This window comes from Tripterygium wilfordii, chromosome 13 (assembly GCF_013401445.1).
Source record: "Tripterygium wilfordii isolate XIE 37 chromosome 13, ASM1340144v1, whole genome shotgun sequence".
NCBI classification, from domain to species: Eukaryota; Viridiplantae; Streptophyta; class Magnoliopsida; order Celastrales; family Celastraceae; genus Tripterygium; species Tripterygium wilfordii.
In genome coordinates, this window is record NC_052244.1 from 5,058,426 (window position 1) to 5,080,871 (window position 22,446).

General features: G+C 36.5%; 2 protein-coding genes across 3 annotated transcripts; one reads left to right on the forward strand and one right to left on the reverse strand.

Moving 5' to 3' along the window:
• Positions 1-8,484: 8,484 nt before the first annotated feature.
• Positions 8,485-9,188, forward strand: LOC120012470 (protein FAR1-RELATED SEQUENCE 5-like). Its single transcript, XM_038863896.1, has 2 exons — positions 8,485-8,584; positions 8,704-9,188. The coding sequence occupies exons 1-2, from the start codon at positions 8,485-8,487 to the stop codon at positions 9,186-9,188; spliced, it is 585 nt and encodes a 194-aa protein (XP_038719824.1).
• A 2,841-nt stretch (positions 9,189-12,029) lies between these two features.
• LOC120012305 (alcohol dehydrogenase-like) lies at positions 12,030-14,666 on the reverse strand. Of its 2 annotated transcripts, none has more exons than XM_038863663.1 (10): positions 14,358-14,666; positions 14,010-14,146; positions 13,814-13,860; positions 13,391-13,716; positions 13,210-13,292; positions 13,034-13,109; positions 12,853-12,914; positions 12,693-12,788; positions 12,526-12,619; positions 12,030-12,347 (listed from the first exon to the last, which is right to left on the reverse strand). In XM_038863663.1, the coding sequence occupies exons 1-10, from the start codon at positions 14,392-14,394 to the stop codon at positions 12,283-12,285; spliced, it is 1,023 nt and encodes a 340-aa protein (XP_038719591.1). In that variant the 5' UTR covers positions 14,395-14,666; the 3' UTR covers positions 12,030-12,282. The 2 variants fall into 2 exon arrangements, with proteins under 2 accessions (XP_038719591.1, XP_038719590.1); XM_038863662.1 differs by having other exon boundaries at positions 12,458-12,619; positions 14,358-14,651.
• Positions 14,667-22,446: the final 7,780 nt, after the last annotated feature.

The following is a 22,446-nucleotide window of genomic DNA, read 5'->3' on the forward strand; positions in this document are numbered from 1 at the left end:
CATACCTAACATTGGAATACAATGTTTCTCCCACAATTCCTTCACTAACCAAACATCGGAATCATCGAAATTTTCATTCATGTTCTCATTATCGTTTTCATTTTCATTCCTGTTTTCATTTCCGTTCTCACTCTTACGACTAACCAAATATAGCATAAGGAGATTGGTTTGATGGTAAGTTGTCAAATACAAGGGTACTTTGTTCGACTCCTATGTCAAGAGAATTTTCTTGGAGCTATCTTCATGGGGCAAAGGTAGTATAAAATATATTTTAAAACATTGGTAGGCAACACAATCGGTCTTGTTTATAAGTAAATAGTTAAATAAATAACAACACATTTAAATTAAGGCTTTTAGCTTTTTGCTTCTTGCAATTGGAATTTATATTAAATAAAGATAAAAATAGACAAAATGTCCTTTCTTTCTGGGTCTGTCAAGTCTCTATCTAACTATCTGCAACTCTTTCTCACAAACTTTGGGCCTGTTTGATTGTAGTTCTCAAAACTGTTTGTAGTTTTTAAAAATTAAAATGAGTTTGAAAATTCGTTTGGGTCGGTGTTTTTAGAAATTATTTTATAAAATTGAAAACTATTTTTTGTTTTCAAAAATTAAAAAACCAAAACTAGTATTTGATATTTTATAAAATTCTTTCTTCTTTCCTCTTTCTCCATATAGAATCATCTACTAAATGAATTTTCTTTTCTGTTTTATTTCTTAAATTTGTTTTCAAAATCTAAACTTAAAATCAGTCTTTAGAAACAAAAAATAAAAGCATTTCCAAACATAGTTTTTTATGGCAAACTTTTCAACCTTACCTACACTTTCTTACAGCCACTCTTGCCCCATTCGCGAGAGTAGAGTAAAAAAAACTCTCCACACAAAAACTCAAACACATACCACAAAAGACCAAGTGACGATGACTTCCCAATTTGTTGTGGATAAAAATGTATTTTTAACTATAAAAGGGAAAAAAAAAAAAAAAGCTACGTTGTAAAGTTGAGTTTTTGACCAAAATAACATCCTTGACAAAATTAAATACCATTAAAACACTGGTTCAAAATTTATTATTAATATAGCACTCCACGTATTGACATGACTAGTGCAGTGTTTTTACAATCACGTCATTCACACCGATATAATTATTTTTTTTGTTCAAACGACGTGATTATTCCATATTTGTAATGACATCACTAATAATGGCGTCATTAACATTTTCAATTAGCAATGGCGTGATTGAAAAAAAATCTTGCCATTGCATAAAAATACTATGCTAGTCATGTCAGTGGCACTATAAAGTGGAGTATTATATTGGTAATAAATTTCGAATCAATATTATACTGATACTCCATCCGTCCCAATTTGTTTTTCATCCTTTTAAAATCTAACTTTTTAAGGGGACCTCATTTAATGCAATTCAACTACACAAAATAACCGTGTTATTCTAAATTTACCCTTATTTATGGTGATACTTTTTTTCAACAAGGGAAATTTTGAAATACAACAATAAAATTGTTAATTAATGAAGAAAGATGATATTAGTGTTTGGACATCTCAAAATAGAAAGAATGACTAAGAAAATGAGATGGATGGAGTATTTAATTGTGTGAAGGGTGTTATTTTGGTCAAAAACTCTTGAAAAGTCTCCTATTATACTAGAATGTTGAAAACATATGCCAAATACAATAATAGTTACATAAATATATGAACATTAATTGATAAATAGAAAGTTCGTTAAGGAAAAATATCTTATATATATCTGGATCACCCAGAAAGGCTGAAACAAAGAGAGAGGGGACAGGGACTGGCAATTTTAGTTGAGCTGTTGTTTAAATAAGTGGACACGTGAGTTTGCATGCATGGGATCGGCTGACAAAGCTGCTAATAAGGGGTTGTAAATGTTGTCTCTACCATCTATTAATTTATGACACATTTCCACATGACATTAAATGATGATTCTCGAGTGACCGTTTAACATGAAGAGTTGAATTCGATCTCTTATTCGAATGATTCATTGATAATATTTTCATGGATAATGATAATGGCACCCTCAAGAATACTATATAAGAATAAAAAATATGTATTGTAATCTGAAAAAAGAATATATATTTGAAGTAGGGGTGTTCGTAGTCAGTCTCGATCGATTTTTTTGACATAAATTAAACCGATCAAACGTCAATTTTTTCGGTTTTTAGTGTAGAAATGCGTAAACTTTTTAAGGAAAAAAATCGATCAATTGGTTCTGTTTTGGTTGGTTTCGATTTTGTCAGTTTTTTTAAACAGCTCTAATTAAAGTTTAAAAAAATTATGCAAGAGAGTTTTCATCACACATGACTTACTGTGATATATTGTAATCAATCCTTAACAAATGTCTTAAGGCACCTGTTATCAATACCCTACTTTCTTAATCAAACTTAGTCCGCCCCTAACTAGACTTTGTTCTTTTTTTTTTTTTTTCTTTTTCCATTCAATTAAGAGTCCCAATACAGAATTTAATTTGTCCAAGTAGGAGTTATGTACATCTTGGATCCCCGGGGGGGGGGGGGAGGCGGGGGGCGTGCACATTGAACAAGTTAATAACTTGTTCAGTATTTTGCACCGTCAAATCTTGATTCCAAGATGGTGGCCCCCCTATTTCTTTTTTTTACCTTTAAATATTAAAAAAAACTATCTATCGTGTGAAACCCTATCTCGTACGTGTAATGATTCGTCTCTACAATTTTCACGCCTATGCAACGTCAACGTCTTGTACGTTGTCTCTGATTCTTGGTAATGAAAATCAAATATTTTTCTGCCTTCATCTTTATTGAAGTGAAACTCTTCTATGAGATTTAGTGTTTTTGGTAAGTCATTGTTTAACCCTCGTTGTACTTAGCTAGGCTTAAAATCAAACGATTTTGGGCTTCTTTCTTTTTTATCTGATTCTGCATTAACGAATGAATGATCTCATGAGCGCAGGTGATGGTCAATCCAGATGCAACGAGTCCTAATGAACCAAGCTTGAGAGAGTAGCTTCACTGGTGAGTGACTTACGCATTATCGAAACTAGTTCTGTGATTTTGGGCTTCTTTCTAGTTTTCTGGGAGTGTATATTGGGTAAAATAGACCGGACATGTAATCACTTCTTTGTTTTGATTTTTTTTAATGAATAATGTAAGCATGTATATAAGCACATTGGCCCCATGTTTTGATTGAGTTTTGTGGGTTTGATCACTTGTATTCGAGCACTTTAGTCTAACCCCTTTGTAACTTATTTTTTTTTAAATTATCAAAACTCTTTTTGTTGCATCTGTGTGCAAGTACTATATTTATTTTTCTTTTCTTCATGCGTGACCACTTGCTTCCTTTTCTTTTTCTTTTCAGGTATGACACGGGTGTCTCTCTTTCCTAACTCTATTTAGTCTGTTATTAGTCATCTGACTTGTATGGGTTTACTATTATTGTACTAGGGTATTTTAGTACTTTTCTTGGTGGGGTGTTCCCTCAAAACCCTTGTCCTGTTCTTTGTTGAGCAGTTTTGTCATTTTGGATATTACGTATTAGCCGTCGGCTACAGCACGAGCAGTTCTGCTTGTTGAATCTCTCTCTTGTTATCTCTTTGTTGATATAATATACCTCAAATAGCTCGTTGTGGGTTGTTTGGCTTTGGTATGTTAATGCCATATTAGGAGGATAGCTGTGGAGGGCTCTCCATTGGATCTCTGTTTGGTTTTTTTGGGTGTCAAGTGGTATCAGAGGAGAATGTTTGGTTATAGCAATGGCAATCCGAGGTCGTCGTGGTGGTCGCCGTGGTCCAGAAGCAGATAGACCCAACCGTGAGCGTGAGCTTCGTGATTTGGAGAACGAAGAGCTACGGAAACAAGTACATCAACTCCAACAGGAGTTAGCGAGGCGTCAACCCCTGAGGTCGAGTCATCGCAGCATGGGTCAGAGATCGGAGAATCAAATGGTGAACCTGAATTGGCCAATCCCTTTCACCGAGAGCCTAGTCCAGAACCAAGTCGCAGACATCTTGAGCTTCAGCGTGAAGTTTTTAATGTCAAGATTGAAATTCTAGAATTTGATGGAAGGATACAACCAGATGAGTTCATTGATTGGTTGCATACAGTAGAGTGAATTTTTTATTACAAAACTGTTGTAGAGCAACGCAAGGTGAAGATTGTTGCAATCAAGCTATGAAAATATGCCTCAATCTGGTGGGAGCAACTTAAGAAACAAAGGGTTCTTGAAGGGAAGAATCAGGTTGAAACGTGGGAAAAAATGAAGAAGTTACTGAAACGAAAATTCCTTCCTGATAATTATCGTCAAGACGCATTCCTTAAACTTCATAGCTTTCGGCAGAAGGAATTGTCGGTTGACGAATACACTGCTGAATTTGGGTACTTGATGATGAGGTGTGACGTTGTGAAACCTGAAGAACAGACTATAGCACGCTACCTTGGGGGCTTGCGTACTGAAATTTGTGATATCGTTCAGCTGCAACCTTATTGGACTTTCACTGATGTATGTAAGTTGGCGGTAAAGGTTGAAAAGCAGTTGAAGGAGTCTCGCAAAAGAAATTGGCGTACACCGCAACGTGATGGGAACCCAAAGTGGGAGGGAACGTCATCTAAGTTCTCTAAATCAGAAAGTGTTGTCAAGGCATCCTCGTCCAAACCTCCACCAAAGATAGAAAGTGTTGGTGCTGGTACTAGTGCTACGTCAAGTCGTACGACTCCACCCACGGGTCGTCGATGTTATAGATGCCAGGGTATTGGCCATATTGCCTCAGATTGTCCTAATCGAAAAATTGTCACTCTTGTGGAGGAAGTGTTGGATCCAGAAGAAGAGGAGTTAAGTGCACCAGTTTATGATGAAGAGAAGGGTAGTGGGGATGAAATTATCTATGCTGATCATGGTGAATCTTTAGTTGTTTGTAGGAGTTTGAGTGCTGCCTCTGTGAATGACCAAAATTGGCTACGTAGCAACATATTTCATACACGATGCACCTCTCAAGGCAAGGTGTGTGACGTCATTATTAACGGGGGAAGTTGTGAAAACGTGGTGGCAACAGCGATGGTGGAAAAGTTGAAGTTGAAGGCTGAAAATCATCCTCGGCCTTATAGCCTTTCTTGGCTTCGTAAGGGCAATGAGGTGAGGGTTCAAAAACACTGTCTTATTCAGTTTTCTATTGGAAACAAATACTCAGATGAAGTGTTGTGTGATATCATCCCGATGGATGCATGTCACCTACTACTTGGTCGTCCATGGCAATATAATAGGAGAGTAATCCATGATGGTTATAGTAATACCTACTCCTTTGTGAAGGATGGGGTGAAGGTGGTGCTAGGGCCTACTAAGGTGGAAGGATGCACTAAATCTGCTACAGGGGAGGGTATCAATTTATTGACAAAATCAGGTGTGGAGAAGGCTCTTATGGAGATGATTGAACCGTATGCACTGGTAGTGTTAGAGGAGAATATGACTGCCAATGAAGTTCCCCAGGTGGTAGAGACACTGCTGCAAAATTTTCAGGATGTTTTGCCTGAAGATATTCCACACCTCCTATGAGAGAAATACAACATTGTATTGATCTTATGCCTGGAGCAAGCCTTCCAAACAAGGCAGCGTATCGAATGAATCCTAAAGAACAAGAAGAGCTACAGCGTCAGGTTGAAGAACTGATTAAAAAGGGGTTAATCAAGGAAAGCATGAGTCAGTATGCGGTTCCAACCCTTCTTATGCCAAGAAAAGATGGGTCTTGGCGAATGTGTGTGGATAGTAGAGCTGTCAATAAAATCACTATCAAGTACAGGTTTCCTATTCCTCGCTTAGACGATCTCCTTGATCAATTACATGGTTCGGTTGTATTCTCCAAGATTGATCTCCGAAGCGGCTATCACCAAATCCGAATGAGACCTGGAGATGAGTGGAAAACTGCCTTTAAAATGCGGGATGGACTTTATGAATGGATGGTTATACCGTTTGGATTATCTCATGCCCCTAAAACATTTATGCGCCTCATGAATCATATTTTTAAACCTTTTATTGGGCTGTTTGTTGTGGTGTATTTTGATGATATTTTGGTTTACAGTAAGCAGATGGAGCAACATCTGGATCATCTTCACCAAGTCTTTGAGAAGCTACGTGAGCAGAAGTTGTATGCGAATCGGAAAAAATGTCATTTTTGCACGAACAGTGTGGTGTTTTTGGGCTTTGTGGTGTCTAGTGAGGGAATCAAAATGGACTCCAATAAGATTGAAGCAATAACCAGTTGGCCAATTCAAGTCTATTCAAGAGATTCGAGGTTTTCATGGACTGACGTCATTCTATCGTCGGTTCATTCGTAATTTCAGTACTATCGTCGCCCCAATCATTAACTGTTTAAAAGGAGGAGTGTTTAAATGGACTGACGAAGCTCAAAAAGTTTTGAGATTCTCAAAAGGAAGGTGACTGAGGCTCCTATCCTTACTCTACCTAATTTTGAACTTATATTTCAGGTGGACTGTGATGCTTCTAATGTGGGAATTGGTGCTGTCCTTAGTCAAGAAGGAAGACCTATTGCCTACTTCAGTGAGAAGCTTAATGACGCTCGTAAACATTATTCTACGTATGACAAAGAATTCTATGCTATTGTGCGTACCTTGGAATACTGGAGTCACTACCTATTACCGGCAGACTTCGTGTTATTCTCTGACCATGAAGCCTTGAGATTCATCAATGGCCAACGCAAGCTTAATCGGCAGCATGCCCATTGGGTAGAATCACTACAAGCTTACTCACTCACCATCAAGCACAAGGCTGGTATCCTTAATACAGTGGCTAATGCTCTTAGTAGAAGACATTCATTGCTCATTTCTATGCACGTAAAGGCCTTGGGGTTTGATATTGTCAAGGAGCTCTATTCAACTGATCCTTATTTTAACCATATCTTGACTATGTGTTCCACTGGTCCTTTTAATCACTTCCTTATGCAGGATGGTTTTCTTTTTAAAGACAACCGATTATGCGTTCCTCAATGCTCCCTACGAAGTACTATCATTGATGAAGCCCATGGAGGGCGTTTGGCAGGGCATTTTGGGCGGGACAAGACTCTTGCCTTAGTGAAGGAGCAATTCTACTAGCCCCGATTAGATCGTGATGTTGTAAGGTATATTGACCGATGCAAAACCTGTCATATTGCTAAGAGCCATGGCCAGAACGCTGGACTATATATTCCTCTGCCCGTCCCAAGTGTGCCCTGGGAGGCGGTGAGTATTGACTTTGTCTTAGGACTGCCGCGAACACAGAGAAACAAGGATTCAGTCATGGTGGTTATGGATCGGTTTTCTAAAATGGCCTATTTTATTCCCTGCAACAAGACAGCCGATGCTTCCCTAATTGCTGATTTAAACTTCCGCGAAATTGTTCGACTCCATGGAGTTCCAAGAACAATAGTGTCTAATAGGGATACAAAGTTTATGAGTCATTTTTGACGTACTCTGTGGAGGAAGTTGGGAACCAAACTGCTCTTTAGTACCTCCCACCATCCACAGACAGATGATCAAACGGAAGTCGTAAATCGGAGTTTGGGAAATCTGTTGAGGAGCCTTGTGGGCAAGAACATACGACAATGGGATCTCATGCTAGCTCCAGCGGGATTTGCTTACAATCGTTCTCAAAGCCAAACTACTGGTCATAGTCCTTTTGAGGCTGTATATGGTCTCAACCCAACTACTCCACTGGACTTAGTCCCTATCCCTACTACACAGCAACATGTTAGTGCCGATGCAGAGGAACATGTCCAGTCCATACAGAAATTGCATCAACAAATTCAGAAGAAGATTTTGCAGCAAAATGAAAGGTATCGCCGTACTGCTAAAAAACATCGTAAACCTGCATCCTTTCGTGAGGGGGATCTAGTGTGGATTCATCTCCACAAAGAACGATTTCCTGCAGGTCGTTATAAAAAGCTCATGCCTCGAGTTGATGGTCTTTTCAAGGTATTGCAACAAGTGTGGGAAAATGCTTACAAGATTGATCTGCCTGAGAATTATGATGTATCTGCCACATTCAATGTCTCTGATCTATCTCCGTATTATGAGGATGAAGCTAGTTCCAGACTCGTGGACGAGTCTTCTTCAATTGGGGGAGCATGACACGGGTGTCTCTTTCCTACCTCTATTTAGTCTGTTATTAGTCATTTGACTTGTATGGGTTTACTATTATTGTATTAGGGTATTTTAGTACTTTTCTTGGTGGGGTGTTCCCTCAAAACCCTTGTCATGTTCTTTGTTGAGCAATTTTGTCATTTTGGATATTACGTATTAGCCGTCGGCTACAGCACGAACAGTTCTGCTTGTTGAATCTCCCTCTTGTTATCTCTCTGTTGATATAATATACCTCAAATAGCTGGTTGTGGGTTGTTTGGCTTTGATATGTTAATGTCATATTAGGAGGATAGTTATGAAGGACTCTCCATTGGATCTCTGTTTGGTTTTTTTGGGTGTCAAGGTACCTTTTTTTAACATGGATAGCTTAATTGTTACTTGTGATAATAGTCCTTCAATGAGAGATGGGGAGCAAATTGGAATACCAAGAATTGGTATGGAGTTTGACACATTAGATGGTGCATATCAATTTTGGAAAGCTTAATCAAAAAAGATTGGTTTTGGTGTTAGAAAAAAGCACAACAACAAGAATCGAAAAACAGGCATTGTTGTTGGTCAATTGTTTGTGTGTTTCAAGGAGGGAAAAAAAAAGATGATGATGACATGATCCGTCATCGTTCGTCTACGAAAACTGACTGCAAGGCAAGGTTGAAGGTATTTTTAGATAAACATAGAGCAATATATATTGTGAATGAGTTTGTAGAGCAACATAATCATGAGTTACAACCTCCGACAATAATTCACATGTTTAGATCACATAGAAAGCTTACTATGGCGCATGCATTAGCAATTGAAGTGGCTTCTGATTCAGGACTTACTCCTAAAGTAACACAAGAATTAATGAGCATGGAAGCTGGTGGTATGGCTAAGCCTGAGTTTGTTATTGAAAATCAAAAATCATATCTAAGATCTAGGAGGGAAAGAAATATTGGAAGTGAGGAGCTTGGTAGTATTTTCTCATATTTTGAGAAGCAAAATATGAGTGATCCTAAGTTTTATTATGCTCTACAATTTGACAGTGATGATAAGTCACTAATATATTTTAGGCTGATGCAAAAATGATTGATGATTATTTTACTTTTGGTGATGTGGTCACTTTCGATAGCACTTTCGGTGACTATTACTTGAAAAAACATACAAAATACAAAGTTAGTTAGTTAATTGATAAACAGTGTAGAAAGTGAAGGAAAAAATATCTGGATTACCCTGAAACAGTGGCAGACAGAGAAACTGGCAATTTTTCGTTGGGTCATTGTTTAAATAAGTGGACACGTGAGTTTGCATGCATGGACAGGCAAAGCTGAACCAGCTGGTAATAAGGGGGGATATAAATGTTGTCTCTTCTGTTGAGGACGAGGAGATCTTCTTCTTGGGTAGTGTATGACTGTATGTGTACCATCAAATCAATTTATGACACATTTTCACATTATTTTGACAACCCACTTTGATTCAATCTTCTATTTTTTTCCCCCAAATTTATATGCAAATGCGTAGATTGCATGCATGGACAAATATTGTGAGTTTTGAGGTTTTAAACCAGCTCTCTTTGTCATTTTTAAATAAATGGAGATGGGTGGATGTTTTGATTCCTCATTAATTATCAAGTGTTTGAATTGTACTACACTTTCCAAACAAATTTGGTAAATTACTTCTAAATACTTGTTTCTTCTTCATTTATGGTGAGGAAATTGTGAGCATTTAGCTTATAAAACCCCAAGTACTTGTTGAATCAATCAATTTAATTTCCTCAAGTATATATGGACAAATCATACGCTGTTTAAATGTGAAGAGTTGAACTTGAATCTCTCAACTAGAATGATTCAATGTTAGTCACTTTGCTCACCTTTTGATGATTATCTTTAAATACTTAATCAAACTTAGCACATCCCTAAACGCACCCATAGTCTTATGTCCACTATTCCCATTCTTATTCCTCAATGAATTCTAACATACTAAACATTGGAATACAATATTTCTACCACAACTCCTTCACTAATCAAATATCAGAATCATTGAAATTCTCATTCATGTTCCCATTCTCATTTTTGTTCCCCATTCCCGTTCCCACGACTAACCAAACATAGCATAAGGGGATTGGTTTGGTGGTAAGTTGTCAAATACAAGGGATACTTTGTTCGACTCCTATGTCAAGCGAATTTTCTTGAAGCTATCTCCATGGGGCAAAGGTAGTATAAAATATATTTTAAAACATTGATAGGCAACACAATTGGTCTTGTTTATAAGTAAATAGTCAAATAAATAACAACACAATTAAATTAAGGCTTCTTGCTTTTTGCTTCTTGCTTCTTGCAATTGGAATTTTTATTAAATAAAGATAAAAATAGACAAAATGTCCTTTCTTTCTGGGTCCGTCAAGTCTCTGTCTAGCTATCTGCAACTCTTTCTCACAAACTTTGTTTTTTATGGCAAACTTTTCAACCTTACCTACACTTTCTTACAACCACTTGCCCCATTCGCGACAGTAAAGTAAAACAAAACACTCTCCATACAAAAACTCAAACACATACCACAAAAGACCAAGTGAAAATGAATTCCCAATTTTTTGTGGATAAAAATGTATTTTTAACTATAAAAAGAAAAAAAAATAAAACAACGTTGAAAATTCAAGTTTTTTACCTGGTTCAAAATTTATTATTAATATAGCATTTCACGTATTGGCGTGACTAGTGCAGTGTTTTTACAATCATGTCATTCACACTGCCGTAATTGTCTTTTTGTTCAAACGACGTGATTATTCCAGATTTGTAATGAGATCACGAACAATGGCGTCATTAACATTTTCAATTAGCAATGCTGTGATTGAAAAAAAAATCTTGTCATTGCATAAAAATACTATGCTAGTCATGTCAGTGGCACTATAACGTGGAGTGTTATATTGGTAATAAATTTTGAACCAGTATTATACTGATACTCCCTCCATTCCAATTTGTTTGTCATCCTTTGAAAATCTAACTTTTAAAGGGGACATCATTTAATGCAATTCAACTACACAAAATAACCATGTTATTTCAAATTTACCTTTATTTATGGTGATACTTTTTTTCCCTTGGAACTAGGGTAATTAAAGTAACAAGGGTAATTTTGAAATACAACAATAAAATTGTTAATTAATGAAGAAAGATGACAATAGTTTTGGGACATCCCAAAATAGAAAGAATGACTAAGAAAATGGGATGGATGAAGTATTTATTTGTGTAAAGGGTGCTATTTTGGTCCAAAACTCTTGAAAAGTCTCCTATTATACTAGAATGTTGAAAACATTTGCCAAATAAAATAATAGTTACATAAATATATGATCATTAATTGACAAATAGAAAGTTCGTTGAGGAAAAATATATTTGATGAGGACTATTTGCACCCCATACTTAACTAAGCTCACCTCATTCTAAATAAACCTCAGCCTAAAACATAACATTTCTGAGTACACCCCAATTTCAGTTTTTTACAAATATTTTAGTCTACAATCCATGATGAACAGTATATGTAATTTTGGAAGTTCCATGTGTCTTGAAAAGAAAATTGTGAGAGTATTAAGTATTGAGTGCAAGTTCGTGTGCAAATATCGACTCCCTTTTAATTAACGTAGCAACAATCATTGGGCGGAATCAGCCCAAAATATTAAAGAACGGCCCAACACATGGTGCACAAGTTGTGGTGCTTAAAACAAGCAGGTGATTCAATAATAAAGTTATGTGATACAGTAATGAAGTTGCAAGGCGGCAACCTAGAGGCCACAAATTCTGCGTTGGTGACATGATAAGCCTTACTATAACTGTTTTGCAGATGATATTAATTATAGTTTCAAGCTTGCTTTATGGGTATGATCCTAAGAACTCAGAAGAGATTATTGAACAATGTCTCTCATTCAAAATAGAAGGCAAAAAGCAAAAACACTAGGATAAGTGTTGTAGATTTCAAGAAAGATATTTACAGTGCAAAATGCAGCCAGTAAACCAAGTACCAAGTAACCTGTTTGGTTTCACAAGTTCAGAAGAAACAACAGTACTAAAGGAATGGATAGTAGAGATTGCATACCTGCTAATGCTCACCACTGCAGTGCACTGTGGCGTTATGATCATCTATCTAAGCCTCCATGCGAATGATGCACCTAAGGCTCTCTCCTTTCAGCATGTAATCAAAGGCTTTGTTTATCTCCGAGAACGACACCGTGTGAGTAATGAACTTCTCCAGCTCTAGCTCCTGCAGACCATACAAATAAATAGCAGAATATCAGTGATTTTCACAAACACAAGTTTATATAGATAGATACATATGACTTTGCTACAATTTAGTCCTGCAAACAAGCTAACCTTGTTCATGTATTTTTCGACTAAGCCAGGAATATCAGTGCGCGGCTTGTAGTTGCCAAAGAAGGTACCCTTGAGAGTTCTTTCGTTCAACAAGTTGATGGGATGTGTTTTGAATGCATCATCTTTGTTTGGTACACCAACAATGACAGCAACACCCCAACCCTGAAAATAAAATTTAACTGAATCTTTTAGAAATGCGATCAAACAGCAAATAAGGCTCAACAAGATCATTTACATCGTGAACACATTCAAACGCTGAGATCATGGCCTGAACGCTCCCGGTGCATTCAAGACTCCTGTCAACTCCTCCATTCGTCATCTCAGTGATCACCTGATTATCAAAACCATTATGCACTTGTTCTAAAATCATTATAATCAAATTTAATGAAACCAACCTCTTGTACAGGCTTGTCATAATCTTTTGGATTCACAAACTCAGTAACACCGAACTTCTTAGCTGTTGTCAAGAATAGGAATTTCAGCAATCATCAATTAGCAACTAGGACGGGGAAAAATGAACTGAATTGGATTTTACTATATGTAATGTATGTATGTAAATTGCCAGTCTGCATCTACCTTCATTGAACCTGCTCGGGTTCAGATCAATACCAATGATCCTTGAAGCCCCAGCTATCCTTGCACCTTCAGCAGCCTGAAATATCAAATGGGAGAAGAGTATGAGAATATACCAACCATTACAAGCATCTCTGCACAAGGGCTGAAGCTAGCAAAGCGACAAGCACACAACGCACCGCAAGGCCAACGGCTCCCAACCCAAAAACAGCTACAGATTGACCCTTCTTAGGTTTTGCAACATTCAGAGTAGCACCAAGATCTACAACCACAAAAATACCAATCATTAATCCCCATCAAATTGAAAAATACATACAGCAATGTGTGATAGAAAGAAACCACTTGTTTCTTTCCCCTAACCTGTGGATATGCCACAGCTAAGAATGCAGACTTTGTCAAGGGGAGCTTCAGGATTGATTTTGGCAACACAGCCCACATGAACAACAGTGTATTCACTGAAGGTGGAGGTGCCAAGAAAGTGAAATACGGGCTTTCCGTTAATAGAGAATCTTGAATTGCCATCACTGAGCATAACACCCCTGTCAGTGTTGATCCTGAGGAGATCACACAAGTTACTTTCTTCAGACAGACAGTGTGGGCACTCCTTGCACTCCCCAGTGAATATAGGGAGGACATGGTCACCAGGTTTGAGATCAGTAACACCTTCGCCGACGCTCTCCACAATTCTGAGAACCAAATATAATTCAATAAAAACATACCCAATTTTACATCAAGCTCTTCCAATGTATAGTATTTATTTATATCAAGAATGAATAGACATACCCTCCAGCTTCATGACCAAACATGCGAGGAAAGACCGGTGTCTGGCCCTGAAACGTATCCAAACAAAGATAGAAACAATATGGCCTATGGGAAAACATAATGTCAATGATTATATGAAAACAAGTCTTCGAACAAGCATAAGAACTTCAAAAAAAAATTCAAGAGAAAACTAAAATGGAGGGCACTCAAATGTTACCTTGGCTTCCCAGAAGTAGACATCAGTGTGGCACAGAGCAGTGAACAGAATCTTCAACCGAACTTCATCAGCCTGTGGTGGTGCTACCTCCACTTCCTCAATCACTAGTGGCTTCCCTGCTTCCCATGCCACCGCAGCTGCAATACATCGCATGGATTACTCAATTACAGAAATTATTCACAAAACAATGCCCCAACTGATTTTCAATAGCCAATTACTTATGAGCTCCTCATAAACTACCTACTAGGAAATCAAAACGATCATGATAACCCAAAAGGCAGACAACTAAAAACTAACACTGAATCAGCAAACAAACAAAAAAAGAAGAAACAAGGATGATGAGATTACCTTTGCAGCGTGTGACTTGACCAGCTGTGCTAGACATGCTTGCTTGGATGATTTAAGAGTAATTAGTGTTGTTTTACCTGTACTAACTTGTTCATGAAATTGGCAGAGAATATGAGAGGGGTGGGGAAAGTGGACAAAGTGGTTGAGGTTGTATTGGTAGAGGATAAGTGATGACTATTGTCTATTGCTAGAGGAGGAAGTGGTGGAGGTCCTATTGACAGAGGATATGGGATGAGTGTTGCAAGTGGAGGAAGTGGTTAAGGTCATGCTCAAATGAGATCGAAAATGACTCTGAAGAGACCAACAACGATAGAGACAATACAAGCAGCAACCTCAAGTTATAGATACACAGTTATGCTCAATGCAAGTCAAGAACTTTTGTATTGACAGTCTAATTCCTTATCTCCTCGAATATCGCCATCCAACCACCTCTACTGCAACCCATATCTCGATTCAATCCACATATGACATCATAGGTTTACTTGGTCAATACCCATTATAGCTTACATTCCATCAATCACCTCGTAATCTCCCCGAGACAAACACCAATTATGATATTACATCATAAACAACTAATCTTATTCTCGAAAAAGATCAAATCAAAAGGATTTACTCTGGCACATGCCTAAAATTCTCTGAACCCTATCAATTATCAAGATCCTTATCTTGGCCAATACGAATCATCATCCACTATAAAAGGAGGCCTTCGTCATCAGGTAAAGAAAAGGAACTTGACTCACTAAATACTATATACTTCTACTTTTGAGAAAAAAAAACATATAAATTTACTAGATCATCGAAACTTCCTTGGCCGGCACCCTTTCAATTAAGGAACATTTAATGTTTCTTATGGATTTTGCAGGATTGCCGATGGTCTTAAATCTTTGATTGTGAATTTTTTTTTCTCACATCACGGTCCTACTGTGTCGAGTGTTTGAATATTTCCGTGTAAGCAATTATCAGTTATGAAAATAATCTCTTTGACTATTTAACGTTAGGAAAGTGCATTGATTAACTGAGACTCCACAAAAACGTACTGTGAAATGACTCAGATAAATCAGTGATCATTTTATAATATTCGGTCTTTAAACTATCTGTGAGTGACTAAAAGTAACATTTACCCTTAATTTGGACAAATCAAAAGCAACCTTTTTTAATGGCAACAAAAAACCTCTAATTCATGCATGATGGGGAAAGTAATTTACCATGAGGTACTTCGATACAAAAAGAAAAACAAAAAATATAGCAAATGTCATATAAGTACTTATTTGACAAATGTTGGTCATATAGGTCCACCTAAAATTGTTTCTTCCACATAAGTACATGTTTTCAACATAATTACCTTTTTTAAATATTTAATAATCATATAATTCTAGAATTTCCCTTGCTCAAGATAAATTTAGATATGAGATCTGATATCATTTTTTTCTTCTTTTGCTTTTTCTTCTTACTTTACTTCTTCTTCGTCTTCGTCTTCATATTTGTCTTCATCTTCTTCTTATTTTTTTCAAATAATTGTGTATGCTCCTTACTTTCGGTAGTGGTATAGGTTTCTTTTGATAATTTTAAATATGAAATATAATCTTAGATATAAGATCGTAATCTTCTTCTTCTTAGCTTTGGGCATCCACAAATTGAGCTATGCGAGATCTAGCGATGACAAGATTATGTTGTGTCTCAGTCGTCTTTCTCTACAACAATATCAAGGCACCAAAGTAACCATAAAAGGGGTCTTTGACCCTCGCATCAGCCTCAAAAGCGAGCATATTCAATGTGTCTTTTGATAGAAACACTTGTCCAACTTGAGATTCAATCATTGATAACCTTTTTGCAATGTTACAATTATATGTAACTGTTTTAATGTTACTATTTTAAAAAGTAACATTATACAATCAAATATTTTGACTTATTTGCTTGAAATTTTGTTGTTCTTTAATTGCCCTATGTTAACCTTGTCACACGGTGTCAATAAAAAAATATTAACATTTTATGATGTAGGACTAATGGCATGATATTTACAAGAAAATTGATTAGTTGGATTCACGTTTCTAGAATTGTGTGAAATTTGATCGGGTGACTCATTTTGACGGGATGATCAAGACTAGTTGCTATGCCCTAGCCCCACCCTATTGTTGTCAAATTCCATCATTTAGGGTCTCAAATGAGCCTTCTAATGTTTAATGTTATTGTTTTGAAACAATAACATTATACTAACATTTGTCAAACAACGTCAATAAAAATAAAAAAATATTAGCATTCTGCCTACAAGCAATGATACAATTATAATGTTATTGTTTTGACATTGTGTCTTTTTAGGTCAATTGCTCCAGTAGGAAATATGACATGTTTTGAAACAGTAACATTAACAAATATAAATGATTTCGGTAGATTTGGGAAATTGTTTCCAGATCCAACATTCATAAGACTTCACGAGCTTCCTGAACGAAAATCTTATATCCAATATTTATGTAACAGCCCACCCCCTCAAGTCTAGTAACACTTTTGTCCTTAAGTCCAGTAACACTTTGTCCACTTTGAGCCCAACTAGCCCTCACGACTTTGTCTTCCTAGGAGGTCACCCATCCCAATATCGCTCTCGCAGAAGCACGTTTAACTGTAGAGTTTTTATGGGATTTGGTGCCACCACTCCAAGAAAATCGGTTGTTACTAGTTTAAGAGTTTGCCCTATTATATTATGCACTTCCCCTTAAACATTGTTCGATGTGGGATAATGGACATGCCTCCTGTGCCACACGCTATACCCCCTCAGGAGTCGTACACACGTGCCGACACACAGAGCTCATAACTTACATCTGAGTGAAATAAAGGGAGAAGAGAAAGAACACATCTAAAGCTTTTTTTAAACTTTAAAGTGTGAAAGAACATATCTAGAGAGGGAGGAAAAGAAATCACTTCCAAGAATTTGAGCAGATTGTTTCCAGATCCAATATTCATAAGACTTCAAGGGTTTCTAAATGAAAATCCAACATTCCAATATCTATACTAGAATGAAAGAACAAATCTAGAGATAGAGAGAAGAGAAGAGAAGTGCCTACTTATAGAAAGAAAAAAAAAAGAAAGAAAGAGAAAAGAAAAAAGATATTCATGTGAGAAAGAAGAATATGAGGTAAAAATGTAATTGATCATTTTATGGGTACTTGAGTGTTCATAAATTTTTTGGTGCATCTAAATGTCCAAACGTCACAAAATGGGTACCGACCTAGAATTATCCAAAAAAACGCAATGCATCAGAAGCACAACTTAAAACTATGATTGGTTTGTAATTAAAGTATTGTTGAAAGATTAAGAATCTGATTCAAATTTATTTTTAGAGCTAATTAAATAAATCATATACATAGTATGATTACTGAATAAAGAGCTGCTTTAGGTGCTGCCACGTCAGTTTCCTATACAATATATGATTGTCACATGTAATTTACTTATAAAATATATTATATATGCTATAATATAATTGCACCATGCCCTCGCTCCATGGCACCACGCCCGCTCCATGTTGATGTGTATCGTGCAGAAAATGACATCGACAAAACTAACGAAAATGCCTTACAAGAAGTTTAGAATGATGTAGAGAATATTGTTCTACAAAAAAATGCATCTTGTTTATTATGTGATATGCACAAAAGCAAGATTCAGAAAACAATATTATTGTCATGATTTTTTTAATATAATAGTGAAGAGGAGGAGGATTAGTCATGAATTACCTAATATAATATAATAGTGATATAATAAAATAGTGTTGTTTTAAAAAAATAATATATTATAATAAAAATAATTTTTGAATGTAATTTGTGATAAGTGGTAAAAATAAAATGATAATTTGTCATTGACATTTGTGATATAATTAGGGTTTTAAGTAATTATTACATAATTAATCTACAGTTATTATTTTTTAATCATTTTATAGTTGTTAGTATATTTTAAGGACCAAATCGATGTTTGAAGTGAAGCCTATATCCATCTTGTGTTAGACCCATCTGTTGGCCCATATCCATCTTGTGTAAGGATCATTTTGTCCATGGCACCATGCCCGCTCCATGTTGACATGTATCGTGCTAAAAATCACATCTATTATTTATGGCGCCATGCCCACTCCATGTTGACATATATCTATAATATGTCCCTTCTTTTCTTGGTTCATTCTTTTCTTGGTTGCAGTGTTTAGACTATGATTTTATGTAGTTCTAATAGTGTTTTAATTATTTCACAACTTTCAAATGTGATTCTGCTATAAATCCATTCTTCAAAAATGATGCCACCTAGATTCGAATTTTACCAAACATTTCTGTAATTTTAGCATAATCTTTGTATTCTGACTCATCATTTATGTCTTCCCTTTCAAATATGTTTATAAGTCTTTTCGGCATCCAGTTTGCATATTCAATCACTTAAACCCAATTCGGATCAATGTTTTGCGGTAGAAATAATTCGCAGCTATTCAAGATTGCCCCAATGTGATTATTGTCATAATGATATGTGTATAGCTCTCTCATTGCAAGAATAACACATCCACAACTTCCACAATTTGAACAGCTTTGCATTATTGATACCTACATCAAAGAATTCCAATACTTGCATATCATTTGCTTTCTCCAAATAGAGGCAAATATCTTGTATCTTGCCATCATTCTTCTTATCGACAATTAACTTTTCATAACAACGAGCAATACACTGAAGTTTATTTAGAACTTTTGCATTCACCATTATAACTGGAGAACTATGTTCTTCTTTAATTTTTGACAGTCAGGGTATATTTTATTTTAGATCTTTGGGTATCATCCTCAATTATAGAAGCAATAACTAACTTCTTTTCTTCCTCCTCTATCAATGCATGTAAGTTCCGTTTCAAGTCTCAATTATGACTTCAAGATTCTGATTTTCTTATTCGAAGGCCACATTATGGAGTACCTAAACTCCGCCTTTTTCATTCTAGGAAACTGTTGGGTTTCTTTAGTGGCTAATGCCGTAGACATAAAGAATATCTAATGTCAAAGGCATTTGACATGTATCCATCTTGTGTAAGGAATATCTTGTTCATGGCACCATGCCCGCTCCATGTTGATATGTATCGTGCTGAAAATCACATCTATTATTTATGACGCCACGTCCGCTCCTTGTTGACATATATCTATAATATGTCCATTCTTTTCTTGGTTAGACTATGATTTTATGTAGTTCTAATAGTATTTTAATTATTTCACAATTTCAAATGTGATTCTTTTCTTGATGAGTGCTCGTTCTGTGCTTAGTATGGGCCTTTGTAAAAGTGTGAAGTTTGGAGTTGATACTAGGATGTGGTTTGATCCTTGGATCCCTTTTGAAGCTGGTTTTAAAACAGTAGTTAGCGTAGGGGTTTCTCAAATTTATGATAAGGCCATGGTGGATTCCTTAATGCTGTAAAATCCAAGACATTGGAATATCCTCTTTTGAACACCATCTTTGAGCCTACTATAGTGCATAATATTTTGCAAATTCATCTGCCCATTACAACTAGGGAAGATAACTTGATTTGGAATCTTAGTAGTTCTAGTGATTTTTCAGTGAAGCTTGCTTATCATACTCTGAATGTAGGGGCAGCTATTGATTCGTCATTTTCTCCCTTGTCTGCTACTTATTGGAATAAGATTTGGAAGTTGAATGTGCATGCTAGATTCCAGTTGCTTTTATGGAAGTATGTGTGAAATTTGTTGCCTACTAGAGATAGATTGTCAAGCTTTTGTAACTTTCTCAGGAGCAGCTTTTGTGCCCAGTTTGCTCTTTGGAGTCGAAAACTTTATTACATCTTTTGTTTGCCTGGTCAATCCCGATGAGGGTGTGGAGCTCCTCTAGGCGGCTTCTTGGTCTTGGGAAGAAATGGTGTCTCAGGTTGGGCCTCTTTGGTTCTTAATCTTAGCTTGTTGGGTATTCCAGTAGACGAGAGACATGAGTTCCAGCTGCTGGCTCTTATGACATTGGATCAAACTTGGAGATACCGCAATGAAATCCTGCATGGAGCTCAGCCTAAGCCTATTTCAGAGTTGTTATGTCATATTAGGCTTCTCCATGTGCACCACTGTCAAGCTTGGAAGCTGCCTGCTTACAACCTAGGTATTTCTACTTTGAGCTGGTTTCTTCCTCCGTTGAATTACGTGCATGTGCAATTTGATATAGCCATGAGGATTAATACTACTAGAACTTCGGCTTTAGCTCGCTCTTCATCAGGTGAAGTGTTGTTTCCTTCGGTTTTTAGTGGTCCGAAGGTGGATTCTGTGGTGGGAGAGGCTATGGCTCTTAGATTGTGTGATCTCAGTTTTTTGGAGTTCCTGTTTCGGGAGGTCCATTTTGAGGGTGATGCATTGATTGTGGTAAATGCGGTTGTTAAGCCCCAATTGGCCTCGAATTGGGTGATTGAAAATCTAGTTGATGATATCCGGTGGAGTTTGCGTGAGATTCCGAAATGGATTATCACCAAGGTTAGCAGGTGTCAAAACACTTGGGCGGATGGTTCGCCAAATGGGTTGTGGCTAGGAATCTCTTCGACAGTATTCCCAATCAGGTCCTTCCACTGTTGCAATTATAGTTAGATACCAAGCATGATTCTCTTGACCACTGTTTTGGTCTTCATTCTTCCGTTTCTTATATTTGTTTGTGCCGTAAAAAAAAATGAATAAGTTTCAAATGAATGGCGAAAACACAGGTACACTTCTTCATATAATGAAACTAGAATTCTAAACTTCCTAAATAATTTTTTTATGACCTAGTTCATGAGCTTCAAATTATGCAAAGTTTCTGATAAAAAAAAAATTATGAAAAATTTCAATACCCAGTCAACCGAAAAACAACGATAACGCGTGGCAAAGCACGTTGAACACCCTTCGCTCAAAACTCTGTTTAGCTGCTTTGTTTCTCGACAACGTAGGAGAAATTAGAGAAAAGTTACTTGCTTTGAACAATGGTGAGAAGATTGAGTCAGTTTAGTCAAAGGGTTTTCTTCGTGGAGTTGCGTTGGAGGTTCCATGCTAGATCAATTTGGGAAAACTCACTTCATACATACATGTGTACTTACAATTGTTGGATGGTTTTCTTCTGGAATAGTTGAGTTAGCCTAGTCCTAGTGCTCCCTTCGAGCCATATTGGGAGTTCCATGGTTCCATGGTAGATGGTTTTCACTAATTTTCTTACATTTGTGCATGGATAAGTTGTACAGGAATTAGATTAGGTCCTATATAGACTATAGTCTGTCCGGGACTCCAAGATTTTTGACTTAAAAAACGTTGAGCATTATTCGCGGTTCAGTTCTGTTAAGATTTTATCTATTTGTGTGTTCAAGAATCACGCTGTGCATTTTATCTGATGAAAATGATTGTTAGGGAAGTGGAGAATCAAGTAATTTTTGGGATCAAAAAATTAAATTTTTAACAAGCAAAGTGGTGGCCTGCTGCTTATACATTGCACTAGATGCAAGGTTTGATTCCCCCCTCTTGCTAAAAATTAACAATATAATCCCACAATTTATCAAAAAGAGCAAATTAAATTTTTGCTGCACCAAAAAATGCAAGAGCTCATAGTCTTAAGTAGTATGGTGATAGCTTCCTAACACAACCACTGTTATTGATGCACACCTACACAGACCATTTGAAGTAGAGAAATAATTGGCTGTAGTACTTGTTTAACGGCTTAAAATGGACACAATTTTTATGAATTGGCCTGATTCAACTCTCAGGGTCTCAGCAGATTCAATTACTAATTTGTTATACTTTTGTAAAATTTTGGAACCCTGGGAAATGGAACCAAGGGCTTGCCAAACTTGAAATATTTGGTTTGTATTAATCTATTATGTAGAAGATAATGATTCACCCAACATAACAACTTAAGCTTTTAGGATGAGTGGTGTATCATGTGCTAAATTGCTAATAACTTGGATGAGTGGTGTGTCCTGTGCTAATAACTTTGATTTTAGTGTTACTGTTGTTTGCAAGTGATGTTAGTATGATTGCTAGGTTCCAAACGAAAACAACTGAATGAAAAATAAATTTTATTGTTCTATCATATTTTATGATGTTACAAAATTTTAACGTGTTTGCTTAACTTG

Coding starts and splice junctions, on each gene's coding strand:
- LOC120012470 (XM_038863896.1), top strand. CDS start 8,485: ATGGATAGCTTAATTGTTACTTGTGATAATAGTCCTTCAATGAGAGAT. Junction 8,585..8,703: donor GGAGTTTGACACATTAGATG/GTGCATATCAAT, acceptor GTGTGTTTCAAG/GAGGGAAAAAAAAAGATGAT.
- LOC120012305 (XM_038863662.1), bottom strand. CDS start 14,394: ATGTCTAGCACAGCTGGTCAAGTCACACGCTGCAAAG. Junction 13,293..13,390: donor TAGCTGTGGCATATCCACAG/GTTAGGGGAAAG, acceptor TTGTGGTTGTAG/ATCTTGGTGCTACTCTGAAT. Junction 12,789..12,852: donor ATGACAAGCCTGTACAAGAG/GTTGGTTTCATT, acceptor TTTGATAATCAG/GTGATCACTGAGATGACGAA.